The sequence below is a fragment of the Eucalyptus grandis genome, chromosome 2, assembly GCF_016545825.1.
Source record: "Eucalyptus grandis isolate ANBG69807.140 chromosome 2, ASM1654582v1, whole genome shotgun sequence".
In the NCBI taxonomy this organism is placed as follows: domain Eukaryota; kingdom Viridiplantae; phylum Streptophyta; class Magnoliopsida; order Myrtales; family Myrtaceae; genus Eucalyptus; species Eucalyptus grandis.
In genome coordinates this window covers 6574334-6597581 of record NC_052613.1, presented here as the reverse complement: position 1 = coordinate 6597581, position 23248 = coordinate 6574334, and the positions used below count along the sequence as shown (strand labels likewise).

Below are 23248 nucleotides of genomic sequence, written 5' to 3'. Positions count from 1 at the left end.
CTCCATTGAACGGTACAAGGCACGATTGGTACCCAAGGAATTCACCCAAAGAGAAGGTTTTGACTACCATGAGACATTCTTACCAGTTGCCAAGGATGTTACAGTCCGTTCATTCCTAGCTGTCGCTGCTAGTAATGACTGGCATCTACACCAGACGGATGTCCATAATGCCTTCCTCCATGGCGATCTAGATGAAGAGATCTACATGGATATTCCTCAAGGCATATGGAGACAAGTGGAGAATAAGGTGTGTCGTCTCCGTAAATCCCTTTATGGATTAAAACAGGCGTCCAGACAATGGTATGCTAAATTTGACAATGCTCTTACAACAGCAGGCTTCAAGCAATCCAAGCATGACTATGCTCTGTTCTCAAAAACTAAAGGTATGTCATCTATCTATTTGATGATTTATGTTGATAATATACTTGTTATGGGAAATGATAGAGCCTCTATAGAGAATTTCAAGGAATATTTGCATGCTACCTTCCATATTAAAGATTTAGGAGCACCAAAATACTTCCTTGGAATCGAAATTGCCCGATCTGACAAGGGAATTTCCCTTAGCCAGCGGAAGTTCATCCTAGAGATTATATCAGAAGCAGGTCAATCAGGATGCAAGCCAGCTGTAATTCCTATAGAGAAAAATACTAAGTTGACCACCGCAGACTATGATAAGGGAATATCTCGAAATGATGATTTCCTACTCAATGATCCGTCAGGCTATCAAAGACTTGTTGGAAAACTTATATATCTGACAATGGCTAGACCTGATATCTCATATCCGGTTCAAACACTTAGTCAATTTATGCATCAGCCAAAGCGTTCTCATTTGGATGCAGCTCTAAAAGTCGTAAAATATCTGAAGAAATGTCCGGGGCTGGGGATACTTCTTTCAAAGGAATGTGACATGAGGATGATAGCATATTGTGATGCAGACTATGCAACATGTCCGATTAGTCGAAGATCTGTCACTGGATATTGCATTAAATTGGGAGGATCTCTTCTATCTTGGAAAACCAAGAAACAAGCCACTGTGTCTCTATCCTCAGCTGAAGCGAAATATCGAGCTATGGCCAAGGCCACTTGTCAAGTGGATGCGAGGATTACTCAAGGATCTTGGAGTAGAAGTGCAAGGACCCATGAGGTTATATTGCGATAATGATGCGGCTCTTAAACTTGCATCTAATCCTATAGTGCATGAATGAATCAAGCATATAGAAGTGGATTGTCACTTTACACGGGAAAAGATCCAAGAAGGAGTAATTGAGACAAGAGGAATTGGGACAACGGAGCAACCGGCAGACTTGTTCACCAAGCCCCTATGTCAGAGACAACACGCATATCTATTAAACAAGCTAGGCGTCTTGGACATCTACAAGCCACCAGCTTGAAGGGGAGTGTTGGAAGATATGCGAATTGCCTAATGCGATTTGATCTTAATTGAACATGATTGATCACAATCTTCGTGTATATGTAAATTAAATATTGAGATCTAGATTTAGATTGATAGTCGGATCAATTACTTCCTCATTCAAGATAGAGCTTGTATTATATCTCTGCAGAATTGTACATTCAGTTGAATTAATGAGAAAACAGGAAACATCCCTACATCGCTTTACATTTTTTCCTCTCCGAACCTTGTTCTTCCTTCATTCTTTCCTTCTTTCATCTCAGATCTCATAATTTCTTAGTCATTCCACATGCATTAAGGATTTTCAGCCTCCTTTGGGATTACTTAACGTGGTATTATGTAACGTGACGACCTCTCATTAGGAGAGAGTATCAACTGATATGGGAGCAACTCTGCCAGCATGGTAGTTTAAAGCACACGCTTTAAATTCGTGCGAGTGGTCGAAAGAAATTATTTCATTTACATGCATAGTGGATATCACAAGTCTCTCTCTTTGGATCCAAGGTAAGAACTACAAGCACCTCGTTTTACACCTTGCTGGAATTCCAGCAAGGTGTTGGTGAATAACCATTAAAGACGCTCGTTGGTGTTGTGAAGGTTACACAAAGAATAACTCCTCTAATTACGTGGGAGTTACAAGTAATAATTCTTCCACCATCACAATATCAAATCATGGAGTAATGAAGAATTATAGAGGAAGACTAAGGTTGTGCATGGCAACATTTCTTGGCCGGGGAACAATTTTTTTTTTCAGAAATAGTTTTTTTCTATTTCTATTCTGGGGAACAATTTCTGAGCAAAAAAAACCCGTTTAATAACTGTACAAAATTTCTATTTCTAGAACAAAAAAAATAACAAAAACACATTTGATAACTACACAAAATTTCTATTTATGGAATAAAAAAAGAACAAAAATACATTTGGTAACTACACAAAATTTCTATTCCAAATTTTATTTTAAAAAAATTAAAAATAAGAAAAAGGAATAAATTAGATATTACATAAAAATTGACAAGATCAAAATATCATTAGATTAATAATACATTTGATTAGGTGTAAGCATTCTAGTCGAATATGCTTGTAACATAGGTGGTATTGTAATGGAATGTGAGCTATTATTTTATATCTATGTGTGAGGATCTTTACTTATGTTTTATAGCATATTGAATTTATGTAGCGCTTTGTTGGAATCAGTATTCACAAACCGATGTTTTGAACTATAATTCTCAATAATATATTTTCTTTTTGCAAATTTTAATGTTTGGTATAGCAAATATTGCGAAAAAAGCACACGTGATATTGTCAGCCAAATTAATTTATGCTCATTTCCTTGGGACTAAGTTTTCATTTCCTTGGGACTAAGTTTTTACTCTTTAAAAAAGAAAATTGTAATTCTAGTGCATGCGTGGCTTAGGGATTTTAGTCTCTTCTAATCTTGACATGGATGTCGGGGTGGGGTTGGAAATTTCCAGCTGTTGTAATAGTGCATGCATGGCGTGGCTTTATTGTCATTATGCATTTAGTTCATAGTATGCTCCTAAAACACTTAGTAAAGACCTCGGTCTCTTGCATTTTGAACCATCGATGCATCCTATCTATATGTTACTTTTTACATTGCTTATTCCGAATTACCTTGCTGTCGTTATAAGGTTTTGGCTAATTTTGATAAGGGGAGGTGTTTTTCTTCTCCTCTTTTGCTTTTTTTCTTTCTTGACTAGCATACAAGCTTCAGACGGCGGTTTGTAGGTCTCGAAGTATCAACTATACAATAGCTTACCATTTGCTTCTCTTCTATTTGTCCACATTTATGATTCAATGGCATTTATGCTCATGGAGATAGAATTGGATGACCTTAATACTATTAATATAAATGTATTCATAATAGTTTACAAACACATCACAAAAGTTTTCACCAAAAAACAAAAAACACGTCGCAAAAGTCGGAAATAAAAAGTCATGAAATCTCTTGCATATTGTGATCCCTTACCATCACATTGGCAATATTTTTCCTGATCATGTTTATCTCAGCCGCCTCATTACGTGATGCATCATCTACAACCTTGTCTTCTGTAGATCTAAGTGGATAATCTGGATCTCCATAAAGGGCAAAGTTCTTGTCCATCTTGTCTTGGTCGTGAATATAATTATGAAGAGTACAACATGCGATTACAATATATGCTTGCTTTCGAATTGAAAATGGAGGCATGTGTCTCAAAATGGAGAAGCGATTTTTTAATGCCCCAAATGACCTCTCGATAACATTTCTCAATGAAGAATGATTATGGTTAAACAATTCTTTTGCTGTTATGGGCCGTCTCATTCTACCCCTATAGTCATTCAAATGAAACCGTTCACTTTTAAATGGAGTTAAAAATCCCGGAAGTGATGCATAACCAGAATCTACTACATAATATTTCTCTACAATAATATATACATAAATTTGTTATGATATGCAATAATTATACAATCATAAAGAAAATCACTTAATATAGACAAAACAAATACCTAGTGGTGGTCGAGGAAATTGCAATCGAGGAATCTCGAGTATTGCCGAGAGAACTCGACAATCATTGGTAGATCCTTCCCACCCAACATATACGAAAGTAAATTTCATATCAAATAAACAAGCACACATCACATTTTGAGTGGTAGTCCATTTCCTGCCTCTAAATGGGATTTGTTTTGATATAGGGACAAATGCATTAATGTGAGTGCCATCAATAATACCAATGCAGCCCTGTGATTTTATGAAATTATAGCGTTAGACAGTATTATCAACTATATATATTTTAATAATGTAAAATTGATATTAAATTCATACCTTGAAGTAATGTGCGTAGTTAGGATCGATAAGAATCTCCTCTGGAACAATATCAAAAGAATGCGGCCTAATAATCTCTTTTGATAATTTGAGAAACGCTTTTAATACCAAAGTAATACCAGAGTGAAGAACTTACTGATTGTTTGTCCCGAACGTTGAAATATCTCAATAAATCTCTATTTGTGTTTCTGTGACCAACCATAGATAAGAAAATCCTAACTTGTTCATCTACCTTTACATATCGAGTATCTTTCAGCCAGCCTCTTGCCTTCATTATATCACATAGGTTAAGAAAAACATGTCTCTCTAATCTAAATGCTTCGTATATCATATCTGAATGTCCATAAACAATTTCCCTTACCCATTCAACTCTTGATAATTTACTATCCCTAATAGGCTCTTTCATATGCAAAAACATGTCCAAATTAACAAGAAATAACCATGCTATTATTATGTCAATATCAAAGTCATCCAAATACCATTCAACTGTCGCTACCTCTTCATTAGACACACTATTTGATTTATCTTCCATAGTACCTATGCCATTATACAAATATAAAAAAATCAATATAGATATATGTAAAAATAAAAATAAAAAATAATAGAAACCAATAACGTAAGTAATAGAGTGAAAAGGCAAACCATATATAAAAATTCAGCACAATCCATCATATCCAAACCACAACACAAATGCAAAAGTTTCAACATTAATATCTTGAACAATAAAATAACAACCAACAACATAAAAAAAAAAAAAAACATAATCTAATAAAACTCCATGCAATCCACGACGCATTTCCTAACATCCACTAAAGACATTGGAGAAGTCCATATCTCATTTCAGTTGAGGTTTTGATAAAATCCTCTCTCCACGTGGCATTATTGCAGACTTGCTCCACTACTTTGCTATAAAGATCTTGGTCCAACATGGGCATGGCAAGTAGGGTATCAATCACTACAGATATGGAGAATGGGTCTATAGGTGGTGATGTCACTTGTGAGTTGACAGAACCACTCACAGATTTATTAACCCTACTTTTGATCATCTCTTGCAAGGCTTTGCAGGTGCTGACAACATCAAATGATTGACTATTCATTCTCCTCTTAGTATTTGGAGTTTTATCCATCCTATGTTTGTCATGAACTGAGTAAGAGTTTTGTCAGATATAACATCTTCCTCATTAACATGCTGTGCACCAAAATCCTCTGGTCCATTGTCTACATCATCACCACCAATGTTAAGTTCATTCGACATCACCAAATCTTCGACATTTCCTACTGTATAGTCCCCAGTAGCATATGTATCACCAAATATAATATACAAGTCAAGATATTGAGGAAAACCATCCTTCTTGAATTTCACCAACTCAATATTATCCTGCAATTTTTACAATGATGACATATATTAGCAATACAATTAAACATATCGGATGTACATATATAGTGCTATGAAAATGATCAAAGGTTAAATCATACCTTGATATGAGATTCTCATATGCTTGGATCATTAACGACAACTTTTTTGTTCACATTATCCCAACCAAATCTGGATTGTGAAAGAAACTTTTTAAAACTAGTATATTGTTTTTTCAATTTGTTCACCTTATTCTTCAACTATACTGCAGTATATTGAAGTTCTGCTCGTTTGTTAAATTCTATCCGTATGTTATTCCACCCTGCTTTGTTGAAAGTAGAAGAGGTGCGATTTCCTTTTTTGACCTCTTCTACCAACAAACTGACAAACATGTTAGTTAAAGGCTCAGTCCACTTTGCGATGAATGTTTCTTTTTGAAATGCCATGTAACCTTCACTAGTTGAACATCATATGAGTTCAAGAAAATTAAAAAGAAAGTGCAACATGTTGCTGCCTTCTTTTCTCATCACCATCTTTTAGACTAAAGAAAGACACAAGCATCAAAATGTTATAGCTCTAAACATTGGATAGCTATTCAGTGCATAAACATTGGATAGATATTCAATGCAATGTTTGAATTCTCAAATGTTTCATTCCATTATTGTATATTTTTTCAAGACAATTTGCTCCTCAAAACAAAGAACCAACCAAATCAGCAAAACAGAACTAGCAAAACAAGAAAACAGCAAAATCAGTAAACACAAATCAAGCTGAAACTACTGCAGAATTGACAGATTTCAAATGTGTTTTTCAGCAACCAAACAACATCAATTAGGGGCGTACGACATATCAAATCGAAGCTCTAGAAGTGTATTTTCTATGTCTAGAAGGGCTCGAGGTCAAAAAAATTCATCTCGCACTTCATTTCAGCCAAAACAGTAAGTCCATCACAAAGATACGAAATTGCAAAGTAATACAAATCAAGCTCAATCAACCTTAAGATCATTGATCGTCAATCTACAAAAAATCATCAAATAACATCAGCAATCACCAGATCTAAGCATGTTTTGTGAATCTAAAGTTGAATCCTAAGCTCGATTCGTGAATCTAAACATAACATCCAGCAAAAAATCAGTTCCTCACCAAGCATGACTAAATCATTTGTTTGCACCAGCAACATCATATCAAGATAACCAGCTTTCTGTATTACTTGAATCCTTACCATAAGAAAGCACAATTCAAGAGAAGGACAAGCAAGGAAAGCTTAATACAACATCATAGCAGAAGACAACCAATATCTCTAGACTCATAATCAAGATTCAAACAAAAAAGTACCAGATAATTGAACCACAAAGCCATTAGTGAGGACGGAAGTGATACAACAATAAGCTTTAATAGGCAAACTAATCACACATGATAACAACAAATCACAGCAATGATTCACTTTACTCATTACTAACAGCAATAACCAAGGATCAGGTACAAGAAATGAATCAACTAGGAATGAGCTTCAAATTAATGAAAACATGATTACACTAATGAGCAAAAGGTTGTCTACATATGATAGACTAACTACCTCTTTGCTTTCCTACTTTATGCGAGACTAGATGTTAGGAAAAAGAATTTCAAAAATACTTTCTAATTCCTACATGAGATACTCCAACAAGAAAGACAGTGAGCATTGCAAACTTGCAATTAAATCAAAAATCAAAGCAATTATCAGCACATAAGGCGGCATCCTCATTAAGGTGCTCTCATTTATAAGTGTTCATCCCCTTTGCTTTATAGTTTTGTAAGGTTGGGCATCCCTTGCTAGTTCATGAATGAATCAGATAGATATAACTTTGAATCTATGAGATATTCCTTGATCAGAAAATTGCCACAAAAAGTTTGATGAAGTACATACCCAAAGCTTCACACAAGCATCAATGACAACTAGGATCAGGCATATAAAAATAATAAACTGAACATGTTGTTCTAATAATCAATACTTCAGCAGCATTGACAAATTACGGCAAAGTTTCAGGTATGCAATTGATAGGGGAAAATAGAGAAAGAGTGAGCGTCATATCGAAAGAGAGAGACAAATCGCATAGGCCTTATTTAATCTAAATCAACCATAAAATTCAGTAAATATATGTGCATAAGGCGCAACATGCTTATCTACATCCAAGAAATGAAGCTTTCCTTCATTTAACATGCATATCCCGAACCATTAGGTCTAGGTATCCACTCTACCTCCATTGATCAAGGGCAACACAAGCACGAGGGAAGCAACGTGAGAAAAGCGAGCACAAATAGAGGCAACGCGACAAAGGCGACACGGTTCAACTTCAAAAAAAGTGAGAACCACCACTAGAGCAGGTACAATGAAAAGGAATCAATGCAACAAACCTAATTTAGGGCAAGACAACCACGAGGCAACGTGACCAGAGGCGATGCGAGCGTGATAAAGGTGACCAGAGGCGACGGGACTGGACGCAACCGGCTCGAAGAGAGGCGACCCAACCAGAGTGTCGCATCGTAATCCTCCACTGCCACTGCCACAAACAGACGATAATAGGAAAAGCTCTAATCAGCAGATGCGATTTAGAAACGGACATCAAACGTCGAACGGAGAAAAACCTCTTCAACATATCCTATCCGCCGATTCGGCAGGCTCAAATCTCATTGACCTTACGTCCACTAAAACAACGCTTCGCACTGCGCGACACACTCCGGCGAAGCGGCACTCGGAGAGCGCGCACCGGACAATCCCAACCAGAGCAAACACATGCAGACAAGCACTAGAGGTGCAATCGAATGAAAATCCAGTTGCGAGAGACGATGCGAACAGAGAGGATGACCGCACCATCGGAGAGCGCAAAAACGGGAAAAGAAAGAAAGAACCAAAACCGCGGCCGTGGCGGCGGAGGAGGAGGAGGTGGCGGGACTCATGGAAACTGGAGGCAGTTCCGGGCGGTGGAGTGGGTGATGTACGAGACCGCTGACGACGGGATTGACGGCACCGAAGAGAGGCGAAGGCAACGAGACTAGACGCAACCAGCTCGGAGAGAGGCGACCCAACCGAAGTACAAGACCGCTGATGACAGGACCAGCGACGACAGGACCGGCGACGACAAAACCGGTGGCAACGAGACCGGCGGCGACGAGATCGGAGAGAGGTGACCGGAGATGAGATTGGGGAGAGGCAAGCGGATGAAGGGAGAGGTGAAAATGGAAGATCGTGAAAGTGAAATTAGGTTTAGCCCAATTTGTTTCTTATTTTTGTTCTTGGGAATTCTTGGCCAGAACAAGAAGTAACTTTTTTTACTTCTCATTTCTGTTTCAAAACCATTCCCGAGCTAAGTTTCTATTCCCGGGAACAAAAAAATAATGTGCCGTTATCAAACGGGTTTCTATTCTTTTTTTGTTCCGGGGAACAAAAGAACATAAATTTTTGGGCTGGGGAAGGTTACCATGCGCAGCCGAAGGGTTTGCTTTCACCTTCTATGAAGAGGTAGGGCTTCTCATAAGCAAATAACATAGGACATATAAAACACTGAAAAATAGTCCCATCATTCTAGAGGAACCCAATTCTTGCTCAAGTAGTATGAGTTTGCCAATGAGTTGTTTACGGGTTCGAAGAAATATTGACACCTGGACCCCTAGAGTTCCAAAAGTTGGCACAAATAGACACACTTAAGTATCAAAAGTTACGAAAGTGACGCTTAAGTGCCAAAATCGGAACAAAATAGATTACTTAAGTGTTAATCCGGTCAAAACGCCGACGTGTCAATTTTTCGACAAAGTAAGTGTAAAAAAATGACATCGTTTTGGTGTTGACGTGGTAAAAAATTAATATAAAAATTATTTAAAATATTTAAAAATAAAAATACAAGTATTAAAATATTTATTAAAAAAAAAACCCTCAACCGCCACCTCCTCCCCACCGCCACCGTGAAGGTCCGACGATGGAGGGGGAGGATCGGCCGGAGTCACCGGGCCTTGACCAAGGGTCAACGTCATTTTATTATTTTTGTTTTGTTTTCTTTTTCTTTTGCGCCAATTGACAGTTGCACTAACAATCAGTGATTAACCTCAAGCAAGGTCGAGCTCGAGGCTCGAGCCTTGTCAAAGGTCGACAAGACCTCGGCATTGCTAGAACAGCAAGCTCCTCCCTTTCCCGTGGTCAATTCCTAGCCATCTCCGTGGCTGTAACTGAGATAGAAGTAAAAAATAAAAAGAAAGAAAAAAATTAATAATTTATTTTTTAAACTAATTTAAATTTTGAATTTTTTAAAAACAAAAAAATGAAATTTCAATTTTAAAAATATATTCGCATAGAATAGAAGTTTCCTTGATTTAAACGCGTGATGATTTTGAGTTCTTTTTCGCCCGTGACACTGGCGATGTAGCGTTGCAATGCCGACGCTTCTTGCTCATCTTATAAAGACCGAAATTCCGGCATTGCTTGAAAAGCCAAAGCCTTGTAATGAATGAAATGCCGGAATCGCTTGTCGTGATTCCTCTTGGGGCTGAGCAAACAATGCCGTTTTTGGAGGAAAAAGTGGCAGAAAAAGCAGGGACAGGACCTCGCAAGCGGCTGGCCGACCAAGGGGATGATCAAATGGTCCGTGCGAAGTGGCCGCCACTTTTGGGCCCAAGGGGACGATCAAATGGTCGAGAGTGCAATGGCAAATTCGGAGTGCATAACAATTACGAAATCTCGCTTTATATATAACACGTTGGGCATACGCTTCGTACATATATGATCATGGGTGTGGTATGTATAAAGAGAAAGGAATATAATTTTTAAAGAGTCAAGTAATTATTTAACTGAAGGATACGCACGGCGGGTTATTAAAGATGTGTAAATTGAGCAGTTACTCAATAAAAAGAACTGGTAGTAGGTAGTTTTAAGTTTTGATCTAAGGGGAGTTTGGAATATAAAATATGAGACAAATGAGTGTTTCCCTTAAACATTAATATAGATGGATGATTTAAACAAAATATCCACTAAAAATACTCTCATAAAGAGAGCATCTTATATTATCTTTACTGTATATCATATTTACCTAGGGATAATTATCCAAAATGTTATAAATCCTTCAATTTAACCAATTTAATTATAAATATTTTAACAATTTGAAAATGTAGTTATTCCAACCAATTTTAATTGGAAATCCTGAAGGTGGACCCTAACTATAGGCAGGTTGCAATTTTTTAACAATCTTTTATATGTTTTTCTTCCTTTTTTTTTTCCTTTTTTTTCTTTAACTAAGGGGCAGCAAGGTTGAAAGCCCTGGCCTATGGCTGGTAACCTCCACCAACCACCACCAGGGTTACAAACCACCAGAGGAAAATAAGAAAAAAAAATAAAGAAAAAAAAATTAGAAAAAAAAAATTGAAAAATTTTGTAAAAATTGTCAACATAAGTGATATATAAGACAATTGGCATCCATGTTAATTATTTCCAATTAAAAATGGCTGAAATAATTATATTAACAAATCGTTAAAATATTTATGACTAAATTGGCTCAATTGGAAGATCGTGAATTGAATTGACATTCATTCAATAGGTTTATGATCATTTTGATAATTTTCTCTTATTATCTTAATCGCTAATCAGACAATTTTTTATAGAGAAGTGTCGCGTCCTCTCTATTTTTATTTTTATTTTTTCCAAATAGCATACTCTTGTTGAGTCTTGGCTCCATTCCGTCAGTTCGTGCGGGCTTTTTAGCCTGCAATGGGCGACCACTCGTCATTTTTGGCTTTAATTGACAGAATATTACATTCAAGCGCTCCACTTTTCATTACAAGTTCATGACTTGAGAAAACCAAACTACATATGTATGAATTTATTTCGTACTAAACTATTTTAACATTCTTTATTTCGCATTTCATTGTTATATTTTTATTATATTTCTTTTTAATTTAGATCAATATAAAGTATACGAACAATTAATTTTATGAAATTTCATATATACATGCAAACCACACTGATTGAGTGCATCGAATAACACTCCATCCATATAATGGCAATCCAACCAATGATGTTAATCCGAGTTGGATTCACCCCGTTCAAATCAAACACTTAATCACTCAACCAAGTGCTTGGAGAGTTCAAACCAACATTTTGATATAATAATACAATAATAAAAAGCAAAAAATCAATGGAAAAATTCAACAAAAAATTCCAAAAATAAATTAGAAATAGGAACGCTGTTCTAAAATAAGCTTCAATCATCATATATCTCTCCCAACACTACCCTCTATCTCGAAAGGATTTGAGTGTCACCCCTCCTTTTGGTGCGTCCTTCCTACTTGCATCTGCTTTAATGCATGTGCACTTCTTACCTAAATGATGCATTTTATTCTCGAAGATGATTAATACAATTTCTTGGACGACCTTAATGTTAATCAGAGAGCTCGGTGACTTCATTGCACCTTCACATGCATGAAGTGAAAGTTCAACATGAATAAAAACATTATCTTTGACATCTCCAAAATCGCTCTAGAAAAAGTCACTTTGGAGACATGGCATAGTGGAAGTTGACTGTGAGACCCAAATGGCTCAAGAACCAACTTTTCCCCACCAATAGTAACTACAAGAAATGGCCATCTTCCCAGGTTGATGGCTACCCCCACCCAAATTTATAAACCTTCAATATTGTCGATAAAGTACTTCAAGTTGGTTCACATGCCCAACTTTTCTTTGGTTTAACTGTTCTGTTCGGGCTCTCTAAGAACTGCGATTAGGCCGATGATATCGGCAAACTGTGCGCGTGCTTCCCGGGGAAGAGAAACGACAAAGACGGAAAAGAGAAGCTGCCGCGACGCAGAAAGAAATCCAGGGAATGGAGTAGGTAAAGAGGGCCCATAGCAGCGGATGCGATGAACAGGTTGTGGCTGATATTTGCTTTGCTGAGGCAAAATATCTCAATGTCCTCTGTCTGGCTTATCAAGGTCTCTCGCTGATCTGTCTTTGTTTGTGTTACTAGATTCTGGTAAAAAGCGGAAATGTCGGTGGGCTGTTTTCGTGCCTACCGAGGAAGATGTTATGCGTTTTCTCATCAATGGATGGCGATTTCCGTAAAGCATCGTGGAAACAGTTCCTTGCTTTTAGCTATTTTACAAAAATTGTGGACCAAAGAAACGGTGAAGTGCTGTGTTTTCATTGCCCAAAATGGGGCCACTAGTATTTTGGAATGAAAGGAAAGATGAAAGGTTGCTTTTAATTGATACTCATCTATCTTAAGAACCTACAAAAAGTTGGATATTTTCTCTTGCCACCAGCTTCATCCTTATCCTCCACCTCCCTTCCTATGGATGCTATTAGGATGCACGTGTGAATGAGTTATGTTAGAGAAATCTCACATTGAAAAATTGATATGTTATAGGGTCATTTATATATCATAGTTGGTCCATAACTCATTGGTTTAAACTTTTGATGAAATATAGGTCCAACTAAATATATTGACGGGCTCGAATTGGAGCTCCCTCTTGACAATCTCCTTAGATGGATTTTTGTTGTACACTCCCAACAAATAATATTAGAGCCTATAGTTGCAATTTTTGGACAAATGGGCGTTATGGTGTAGCAATATGAGCTCATAAGTTAATGCAGAAGGATACTTAAATCAAGAAAAAGCAAGCCTAACACTAAGCTCACACGTGAGGGAGAGATCAGGCAAGTGGATGTTGTGGGGTAGTAATACGAGCCCATAAGTTAATGCAAAGAATACCTAAATTAAGGGGAAGCGGTCTAACACTAAGCCTACACGTGATGGGGAGATTGTTAGAATACACCTGTGAGTGAGTTATGTTAGAGAAATAACACATCAGAAAATTGATGTGATATAGAACAATTAATATATATCTTAATTGGTTCATAACTCATTGACTTAAGTTATTGAGTAAAGGTAAAGGTGAGTCCAACTGGATATATTGACGAACTCTAACCTGAGCTTCCTCTTGGCAATCTCTTCAGGTGAAGTTATTGAATTTTGCTACGTGCTCCCAACAAGTGCAAAGCCAAACTCAACGACAATAGGTGGTAGCGATAGGGAAGATGTATTTATCAATAAATTTTGGAAATCTTGACACAATCCATCTTCAACCTAAATCCAATGTCCTCATACCACTTCTGAGGCAGGTCCCGCTTGGGAACTTTAACCTTGATCATGCCATCATGGCTCGCTGAGGAAGTAGTCCCACTCACCCTCACTTTACCTTGGCAATCAGCTATCAGAGCATCCCTTTGGCTGATCACTCACAAGGCCCGTCCCCCTCACCTCCTCCACCGGCCATGGACCATCCTAATCGTACATGTAGTCCGTCTTTGTCTCTTCCTCGGAGACTAGGCAGTAAGGCACCATTCCCGACTCACTCTAGGATAAGGCATTGTCGAGTGGGGAGGAGTAACGGAATGCCATCCATGTCAAGCCATCCGCATCTTCAGGTCTTGGTGGCTGGCAATTCATTTATTTGTCCTCAAAATGGCTAATGAGCTACTCAATCACCCGTGAATTTGTGATTTTATGACCAAATGCTTCCCTCTTTTAAGATGAACAAGGGCGTTAGCAGAAATGGAAGGCCTCTTCTTTTGAATTTCTTTCCCGGGTTCGTCTTGTGGGTTCGAGGATGTAAGAGAGAAATGTACAATGATTTGAACTTTCTTTTGAAATCAGGATTTACTGCTGAAATGCCTATTGAGATTGACCCACATCGATTGTGGATGGGGCTGGAAGTCAATTAATAAGTGTAAGAAAAAGCCTCAACTCTTGAACTAGCTTTTGAGGTGAAAGAGATCTAAGATCACCCAACATTGTTATCAAAATTTAGGTTTGCCAACAAGTTTGAACCCAAATAAGAAGTCACATAAGAGAATTACGGGTTGTTGCGCCTCCAACCCAGGATCCGATGTGTGAGGGGGAGATTGTTAAGATTTTGTCCTACATTGATTGTGAAAGAGACTAGTGGTCAATTAATAAGCATGAGAAAAAGTCTCAACTTTTGAGGTGAGAAAAGTCCAAAATCACCCACTAATGTCGACATTCCTTGCTCTTTTTATAAAGACGGAAATGTCGGCATGGAAAGCCAAAGCCTTGTAACAATTGAAATGCCGCAATCGCTTGTCGTGATTCCTCTTGGGCTAAGCAAACAATGTTTTCTTTGGAGAAAAAAATGATGGAATAAGCGGGGATGGGACCTCGCGAGTGGTCAGGTGGCCAAGGGAACGATCAGACGGTTAGTGTGAAGTTGCCACCACTTTTGGGCTCGAGGGGACGATCAAATGGTCCAGAGTGTAATGGTAAATTTGGAGTGGACACCGAATTTGAAAGCTTGCTTTATATAGAATATGCTGGGGCATTCGCTATGTAAGTGCATCATCGCGAGTACGATACATATGAAGAGAAAGGAAAAAATTTTAAGGAGTAGAGTAATTATTTAACTAAGGGATGTGCATGACTGGTTATGAAAGATGTTTAGGTTGAGTTCGATAAACAGAAACTAGTGGTAGGCAATTTTAAATTTTGATGTAAGAGCAAATTTGGAATACAAAAAGTGAGACAAATTAGTGTTTCCCATAAACATTAATACAGATAAATGATTTAAACAAAATATGCAATAAAGATATTCTCATAAAGAGAGCACATTATATTATATTTGATATAAAAAATAATTATCTAAGGATAATTACCTAAAAAATCTTAAATATATTGTACGGACGTTGATTCAATTATAAACTTTTAAATAGGTTAATTTAATCACAAATATTTTGATAATTTAACAATGTAATTTTTCTAACCAAATTTGGTTAGAAATTGCTAAAGTGAACATTAACTATCAACACGACCGATACTAATATGAACAACTTTTGCAATAAGTTTTTTTAAAAAAATTCCATTTTTTCTTTTTTTTTTTTTTTCTTTTTTTAAGTTAAGGGGTGGTGAGGGCATCACAACCTCCACCAGACAGATTGATAGAGAGAAATAAGGGAAACAAAGGAAGGAAATGAAAAAATTCAATAAAAAATTAAGATTTTGAAAATTTTGTCCATATTAATTCTGATTAGGTTGCGTAAGACGATTAGCATCCATATCAACGATTTCTAACACAAACTGGCTAGAATGATTACATTGGCAAAGCGTTAAAGTGTTAAGTTTAAATTGGTCAAATTAAAAGGTTTTAAACTAAATTAACATTTGCACAATAATTTTAAGACTGTGGTAGCTCTCTCTATTTATCTAATCTCTAATCACATGAAAAAACAAGGAAATCATATCATGATGTGATCTATAGAAAAATGTAGCATACTGTTCTTTTCTTTTCTTTTTCAAATAGCATACTTTTTAGCTTTTCATCCATTGTATGTCATAAGACACATATCGATTTTTAAGTGGAGCTGACTAGGTTCACATCCACCACGGGAGCGGTTAAGTTGGTAACGTGGTGGTTTTAAACAATATTATCTGATGTTGTTTTGTCTTGGTTCTATTCTGTCACTTCCCACGGGCTTTTTAGCCTGCAATGTGCCACCACTTGTCAGTATGGGCTTTAATGGACAGAATATTACATTTAAGTGCTCCCCTTTTCATTGCAAAATTCATCACTTCATGTGTATCAATCTGTTTCATAATAAACTATCTTAATATTCTTTATTTCACATTTCATAGCTATATTTTTTTAATTATATTTCCTTTTAATTTAGATCAATATAAAGTATACGACACTTTCAATTTGATGAAATTTCATAAATACATGCAAATCACCTTACCACGTACATCGAATAAAGCTCAATCTATAGTATGGCAGTGATAATCAATAGTGTTAATCTGAGTTAGATTCACTTCACTCAAATCAAACATTTTTTTTTTTTGGTCGGAATCAAACATTTAATCACTTAGCAAACTGCTCGGAGAGTTCAAATTAACATTATCATATAATAATGACAATGACAATAAACAAGAATCGATGGAATAATTCATCAAAAAAGTCCAAATTAAATTGGAAGTAGACACATTGATCTAAAATAAGCTTCGTTCATCATATATCTTTCGCAACACCACCACACTTTCTCGAAAGGATTCGATTGTCAACCCACTTTTTGGTGCTTCTTTCCTAATTGCATCTACTTTAATGCATGCGCACTTCTTACCTAAGGATGCATTTTATCCTTGGAAGATGATTAAGGCAATTTCTGGGACGACCTTAATATAAAATTTAGAGCTCGTTGACTTCATTGTTCAACTTTACATGCATGAAGTGAATTTCAATATGAAAAAAACATTATCTTTGACATCTTCAATCTCACTCTGAAAAGGTCACTCTGGGGACATGTTGTAGTGGAGGTAGACTCTGAGACCAATGGCTCAAGAATTAATTTTTCCCACCAATGATAACTCCAGGAAATGGCCATCTTTTCCAGGTTGATGTCTACCCTCCCCACCTAAAATTTATAATAAGCCATTAATGTGAGGACTTACTGTAGATTCAGGAGTCAATGATTGCCAGTGAGGCCAGAGCAAGAAATTTGCACAATCAGCATAGGACGGTTGACTCACTTACAAGGCATTGTTCAGTGAATCAGAATTGAATGGCAGGACTACTGCCCATGTTCAGTAACATGGTCAATAAAGTACTGCAAGTCCGTTCCCATCCCAAACTTTTAAGTCCCCAGAGACTTAGGGCCCGTTTGTTTGTATTTCTTTTTGTGTTTTAAACACTTTTTCGCTTTTTTGTTCTGGGAACAAAAAGGAACAAACGTTTAGTGCGTTTCTGTTCCTTTTTTTTGTTCTTTTGTTCCAGGGAACAAAAGAAACAGTAAACAAAAACACAAATTTTGTGTTTCTTTGTTTAACACAAATCGAAACACTTTTATTTTTTCTTTTTTCTTTTATTTTTTGTTCTTCTTTTTCTTTGGCCGGTCGGGCCCTGGCCATGACCTGGGCGACGTGGCCGACGAGGGCGGCGGCCTCGCCCACCACGGCGAGGCCGACGCCGCCGTAGCCGGGCGAGGCCGACCTCGCGCCGGCCCGGGCGAGCTCGATCTCGCCCAGATCCGGCGAGGCCGACCTCGCGCCGGCTTGGGCGAGCTCGATCTCGCCAGATCCGCCTCGAGCTCGCCCGGCCGGCGAGGCCGAGTCGCTTCTGGCCCGGCCGGCGAGCGCGGCCTCGCCCACAGCGGTGGCCCGGCGAGGCCGCGCCTCGCCCGCCCGCCGGGCGAGCTCGGCCCTCGCGGCCGGTCGCCGCCAAAAGAAGAAAAAAATGAAAAAGAAAAAAAGGAAAAATAAGAAAAAAATAGAAAAAATAAAAGAAATAAAAAAATTATCCAAATTTACCAAACATGTTTTGTTTATTTTTATTAGAACAAGGTTTTACCAAACGCGTATTTTGTTCAAAAATTGTTTTAGAACGAAATACTTTTTTCTATTTCTGTTCCCCTAACAATTTTTAAAATGTAAAAACACAACCAAACGCGCTTTATTCTTTTCGTCTTTCTTGGGTTTGATCGTTCGGATAAGTCTTTCTAAAAGCTGCAATTAGGCCGATGAAATCGATAAGGTGGGCGCTTTTCCTGCGAAGAGAAATGACAGACGGAACAAGGATCGCCAAGATTGCAGAAAGAAAGCCGTGGAATTTGTCTTGGTAAATAGGGGCCACTAGCAAGCTGCCAGGTTGTGGCTGATGTTTGCTTTGCAGAGACAAAATATCTCATTGTTTGTGTGTCTGGCCTATCAAGGTCTCTCACTCATCTGTCATTGTTTGTGTAATTAGATTGTGACGAAAAAGGGAAGCGTTGGTGGGCAGTTCTAGTGCTTACCGGATGAGATTATCCGTTTTCATATCCATCTATGGCGATCGCCGCTAGCATTGTTAAAACCATGCCTTGCTACTAGCTGTTTCTCAATATCACTTTTGAAAAAATAGACCAAAGAAACAGTGAAAGTACTGACCTTTCATTGCCAAACTGTGACAACTAGTGTTTTGGATTGCAAGGAAAGAAACATTGTTGCTTTTACTAGATACCCATCGGTCTTGGGATCTAGAAAAAGTAGGCTTTTTCTGCCCAACAAGTCTTCATGGTACATTTCTTCCCCCAAAGCTGTGCCCTGCTTCAGTTCTGTCATCCTTGAGTGATTCAATCATATTTAGTCTGAACATCATCTCAGGAACATCTTGATGATATTCTTTGTTGGAATATTACAAAGAAAACTAGGAGAAATCGAAGAGGTTTAAAACATCACTGTTTTGATTCAGGATGCACTTAACAAACATCTCTCAAGAGACATGAAGAACTGGTACAAAATTCAGAAAAAAGTTCTCTCCATCTCGTCCGAATAATTTACAAGAGTTATGTACAAGCGCGTGCATTCAACCTAATTAGCACACAAGAAAAGGAAACAACCCCATCGGGTTAAAACTAACTGGCTGCAAACTCCAGCAAGTCAAGGTCTATTGCTATCCTCTGCTTGTCTCGGCCATCAAATGTCTTGCCTTTCTCTGTTCTAAACGATGCAAGTCACTGCAATCACCAAAGAAAGATGGCAGCCCAGTTTCAAGAGTTTTCTGTAGTTATTTCTACCTGTAGTTATCATGAGCTAGACGCAAGAGCTCTCGTGGAATTTGATAGATCTCGATAAGGCTGCAGGGTTAGCGCACAAAACAGATGCGGTTTCTGATACGTGATTTTTCTCCTCGCCCTTCGATTGGAAGCCCTGAAACAACCCGTCCTTCCCTAGCCAGTCCTTCTTGATCCCCAGAGTAGCCCATATAGTACTTTTCGCTGCCTCGCTTGGGTCATCGATGCGTAAAGTCTTCGGGACCAAAACACATCCGTTCTTCCGTTTCCTGGGCTCGTCTTCCACAGAATCAACCTTTTCAACCATCTCGCCTTCTCTTGCATGCTTCCCAAGAGTCGGCGAATCTGGTCCTGAATTCGATCCCTTTTGGCTCGGAGGCGACAGCAGAGGGAAATTCCAGCTGCTGTGGAGGCCGCAGTTCCAAAGCGGTGCAGGGTAAATCGGCACAGCAAATCCTGAAGGATAAAAGGGTGGTGGAAGCATCGCAGGATTCCATGGATAAGGCTGAGGAACACCCGGATAGCATGGAAACTGAGGATGGAATCCATTGGCACTGGATCCCTCCAGATTGGAATTCCCATTTCCTTCTTCTGTCAAGTTCGAGATCGCGACAGAAGATCGGCTAGAGCAATCGTCATTCTTCTCTCCACTTCTTTGAGGGACCGAAACCCCATTCCTTCCGAAGTCACAAAACCCATTCTGCATTCTGTTCATAGCTGATCCTTCCTTATTGGAGAGATTCAAGGCAACAGCCATGGAATCACCAGCAGATGGATCTAAGCCGAAGGTGAGAACAGTACCGTTGATCTTCCCATTTGGGAGGTGAGTCCCGTTTGGAGCATCAATTCGAGCTGCCTGAAGAGCCTCAGAGAGAGTGATCTGGCGATAATGCGAAGCTGAGCTCTTGCTCTTGCGGCGCCCAGCTCCCACGGGAACGTTCCGCATGGTACCGCCGGCCGTCCAGTATCTTTGGCAGGCCTTGCAGAAGTGCCGGGGCTGATTGACGTTGTAGTTGTTGTAGTAGCAGAACTTGGTGTCCATGCTGTTGCATCGCGGGCAAGGTATGATCTTGTCCGGCTTCTTCAGGGGGGGCTTCTCCTGCGAGTTCGACGAATCGCCCTGTTCTTGATCGATGCCGGAAGCTTTCGTTTTAGCAGATTCTTCCTCAATAGAGGGTGTTTTGGGGTTCACCGTTTCTGGTGAAACCTGGTCATCATCTTCTTGCACTTCCATGGCAAAGTGTTCAATGGAATGACACTGATGACATCACAAAGTGGAGAGAAATCAGCACTAAGCAACGGATGTAAAAGTCTCACCTAGGAAAATTCTAGAAGAAAATGATGCCCAGCAACAGAACAAGCAAGACGCAACAGGAAAGAATGAGGAGCATCTAGAGAATGCTTTTTGCCATCATTTCTTGACTAAAATAATGCCATCCCTCTTCCCATTGTTTAATTGCCCTTAGCTAAAGCTAGAGTCTTGGAAAGTTCTGTAACGTGACACTTGACATCGATCCGGTCGCCTGGACCGGCGAGACATGGATGAGTTATCCAAGAAATTTGACATGATTAAGGAAAAAGACAAAGATTTAGTGACTTAAAATAGTGACAGATCCGAAACATGCGGCCTTGGACCGATGCAGCTGGTCCTAAAACCATTATCAGCTCACATGTGATGTCTAGAACTAGAAGTTAAGAGCATATGCGGAATTTCTCTATCCGCATAGTATAAATTATGCTCATCATGGATCATACCAGAAAGTATACAGCTAAAAGACCTGTCTATACCGTATTTTAAACAGGGAAGAGGTGAAGAAATCAATCAATTTTAACTAAGGCGAAAACCAAAAGGGTCTTTCTTGACCAATACAGACACAGATTATTCATCCCATATTTCGGTAAAGACAAAATAAAAGAAAAAAGGGAAAAGAAACAGATCTCTTCCTTCTTTCCATACTTCCTTGAAAATTTTGATTTTTTTGGTCAAATTTATGTTTTTTCCCCCTTTTTCTGGATGAAATTAGCAGGGTCGTTAGCCGTCTTCGTTTTATGCTGTTTTAAGTGGAGACAAGATCCTAAAAAAACAAGCACAAGAATTAACCTCGCGAAGACTGGTCAGTTCCTCTCGTCTTCACTTTAAACTTTTCTATGCCCTCAACTTCATGGATCAAATCAAAAACCAATTCACAGACTACCATCGAAAAAAGAAGCTGAAAATATCAAAAAAGAATTCCAAGATCTCGAAAAAGCTACACAGAATCATCCAGAGACAGAGCACCACACCCCAAGTACAGAAAAGCAGAGACAGAGAGACAGAGAGGCAGAGAGTTAGATGGGCAGTCCTCGAATTGCACAGACACCCCAACACCCGACAAACCGTACCTTCTCGGAGCCCTCGTCGTCCTCCTCCGAATTCACGCCCGAGTAAACCACGCCGTCCCGGAGGAGGCCTCCGGCGACTCCCCGGCGGACGACAGGGGGATCTTCTTGCCGAAGAGCCTGATGGCAGGGTCGCTGGTCATCTCCACCATTCTCTCTCCTCTCTCTTCACTGTACTCGACTCCTTCTCCCAAGCGTTCCGGCCCTGTTTCTCCTTCACTGTCGTGCTTGGCGGGTGTGTGTTCGGGTTCCTGGGGTTGACATGGAAGGGGAAGAATGTTAAAGCGTCAGCCTTTAAAGTCTCGTGAGCTCCTCTGTTTCTCCATGAGAGAGAGGGACAGGGAGGGAGGTGGGCGCCACGTCAGCGGGGGGGATGGATTCTGAGCCACAAATTTTCGTGGCCTTGAGATTTTCTCTTCCTTAGGCCTGCGGGTTTTGATTCTTGCGGGAGGGTTGCACCGAAAAGATGGTGCACCCACTTTTTTCCTCTTCTTTTTTTGGGGCCTTTTCGTGCGTGTCCGGACCCGACCCGACAACGACCGTTCGGGCTCGGATCTAGCCGAGGTGGGAAAAAGGTTGGTGGGGACTGGGAGAGGAGTCAAGCCGTCTTTGGGAGAATCCGAAAAAGGTTTCCTCGTTTTACCAAGGCAAATTCAAACCCGATACAACACGGTACGGCTTGACTTAACTCGAAAATAACACGAATCAACATGTTTTCAATTGCCTTTAGTGTAAAAGTGATATATAATTACGTTCAAACATTTTATAGCGACTTAAGATAATATGAATGGTGACAAGCACATATCGCCGATTATGTATGATTTAACAAGTGACAACATAAAGGGAATTTTATTTTAGGTGAACGGGAGGTCTTTGAGGATTCAATCTATTTTGAGAATTTAACAAGTACTACGGCTCTCCCTAATGAATATCTTATGCAATTAACGATAATCTAATTATTTATCTATTTCATATTCAATTATTATTGTCGTTGTTGTTTTCGTGAAAGGTCATGCCCTTACTTGTATGGTTTAGAAAAATGAATGAACAGACAACATTTTCATCCTCCATAAAAAATTTCGTTATTAGTTGTTGTTAATAACGAAGAAATTTTAGTAACAAATTTACTATTCATTAGTTTCCATGCACTTGTAACAAATTTACTATATGCTAATTTTCATTAAATTTTACTGTCAAATTATTCAGTTGAATGATACGTAATAGTTAATGGGTATACCAATTTGGGGTTTTACCCTTTGTTTATCAATTTATGATTTTTGTGACACTAATCCAATTTAACGAAAATTAACAAAAGGTAAAAAGTTTACAAATGTATTAATTTGAGTTTTACGATGGTAAAAAAATTAATATAAGCAAATTTATCACAGTATACTAATTTTGATCTTTTATGATAAAAAAAAAAAAAAGTGATATTAACCCTTATGGGAACTAATTTGCTTACACGTTGATTTCAATTAACCACGCCAGCTTTTTTGTCTACCGACCTGTCGCTCTAAAGGGTCACCATTAGCCGCTTTCTTTTTGGTCGAAACCATTAGCCACTTCACATGTCATGCTATGATTGGTCTTTTGTGTTTAATGATTGGTATTTTTCTTCGATTTCTTCTGGCTAATTCAAAAAACAAATGAGAAGTGGTGAGCCTAACAAGGCCAAAACACTTATAATAATACGACGTGGGGCATAAATAATTG

General features: G+C 38.6%; 1 protein-coding gene across 1 annotated transcript; it reads right to left on the bottom strand.

The window, feature by feature from the left end:
• Nucleotides 1-18737: 18737 nt before the first annotated feature.
• Nucleotides 18738-21908, bottom strand: LOC104419830 (cyclic dof factor 3). Its single transcript, XM_010031625.3, has 2 exons — nt 21539-21908; nt 18738-20414 (listed from the first exon to the last, which is right to left on the bottom strand). The coding sequence occupies exon 2, from the start codon at nt 20388-20390 to the stop codon at nt 19176-19178; it is 1215 nt and encodes a 404-aa protein (XP_010029927.2). The 5' UTR covers nt 20391-20414; nt 21539-21908; the 3' UTR covers nt 18738-19175.
• Nucleotides 21909-23248: the final 1340 nt, after the last annotated feature.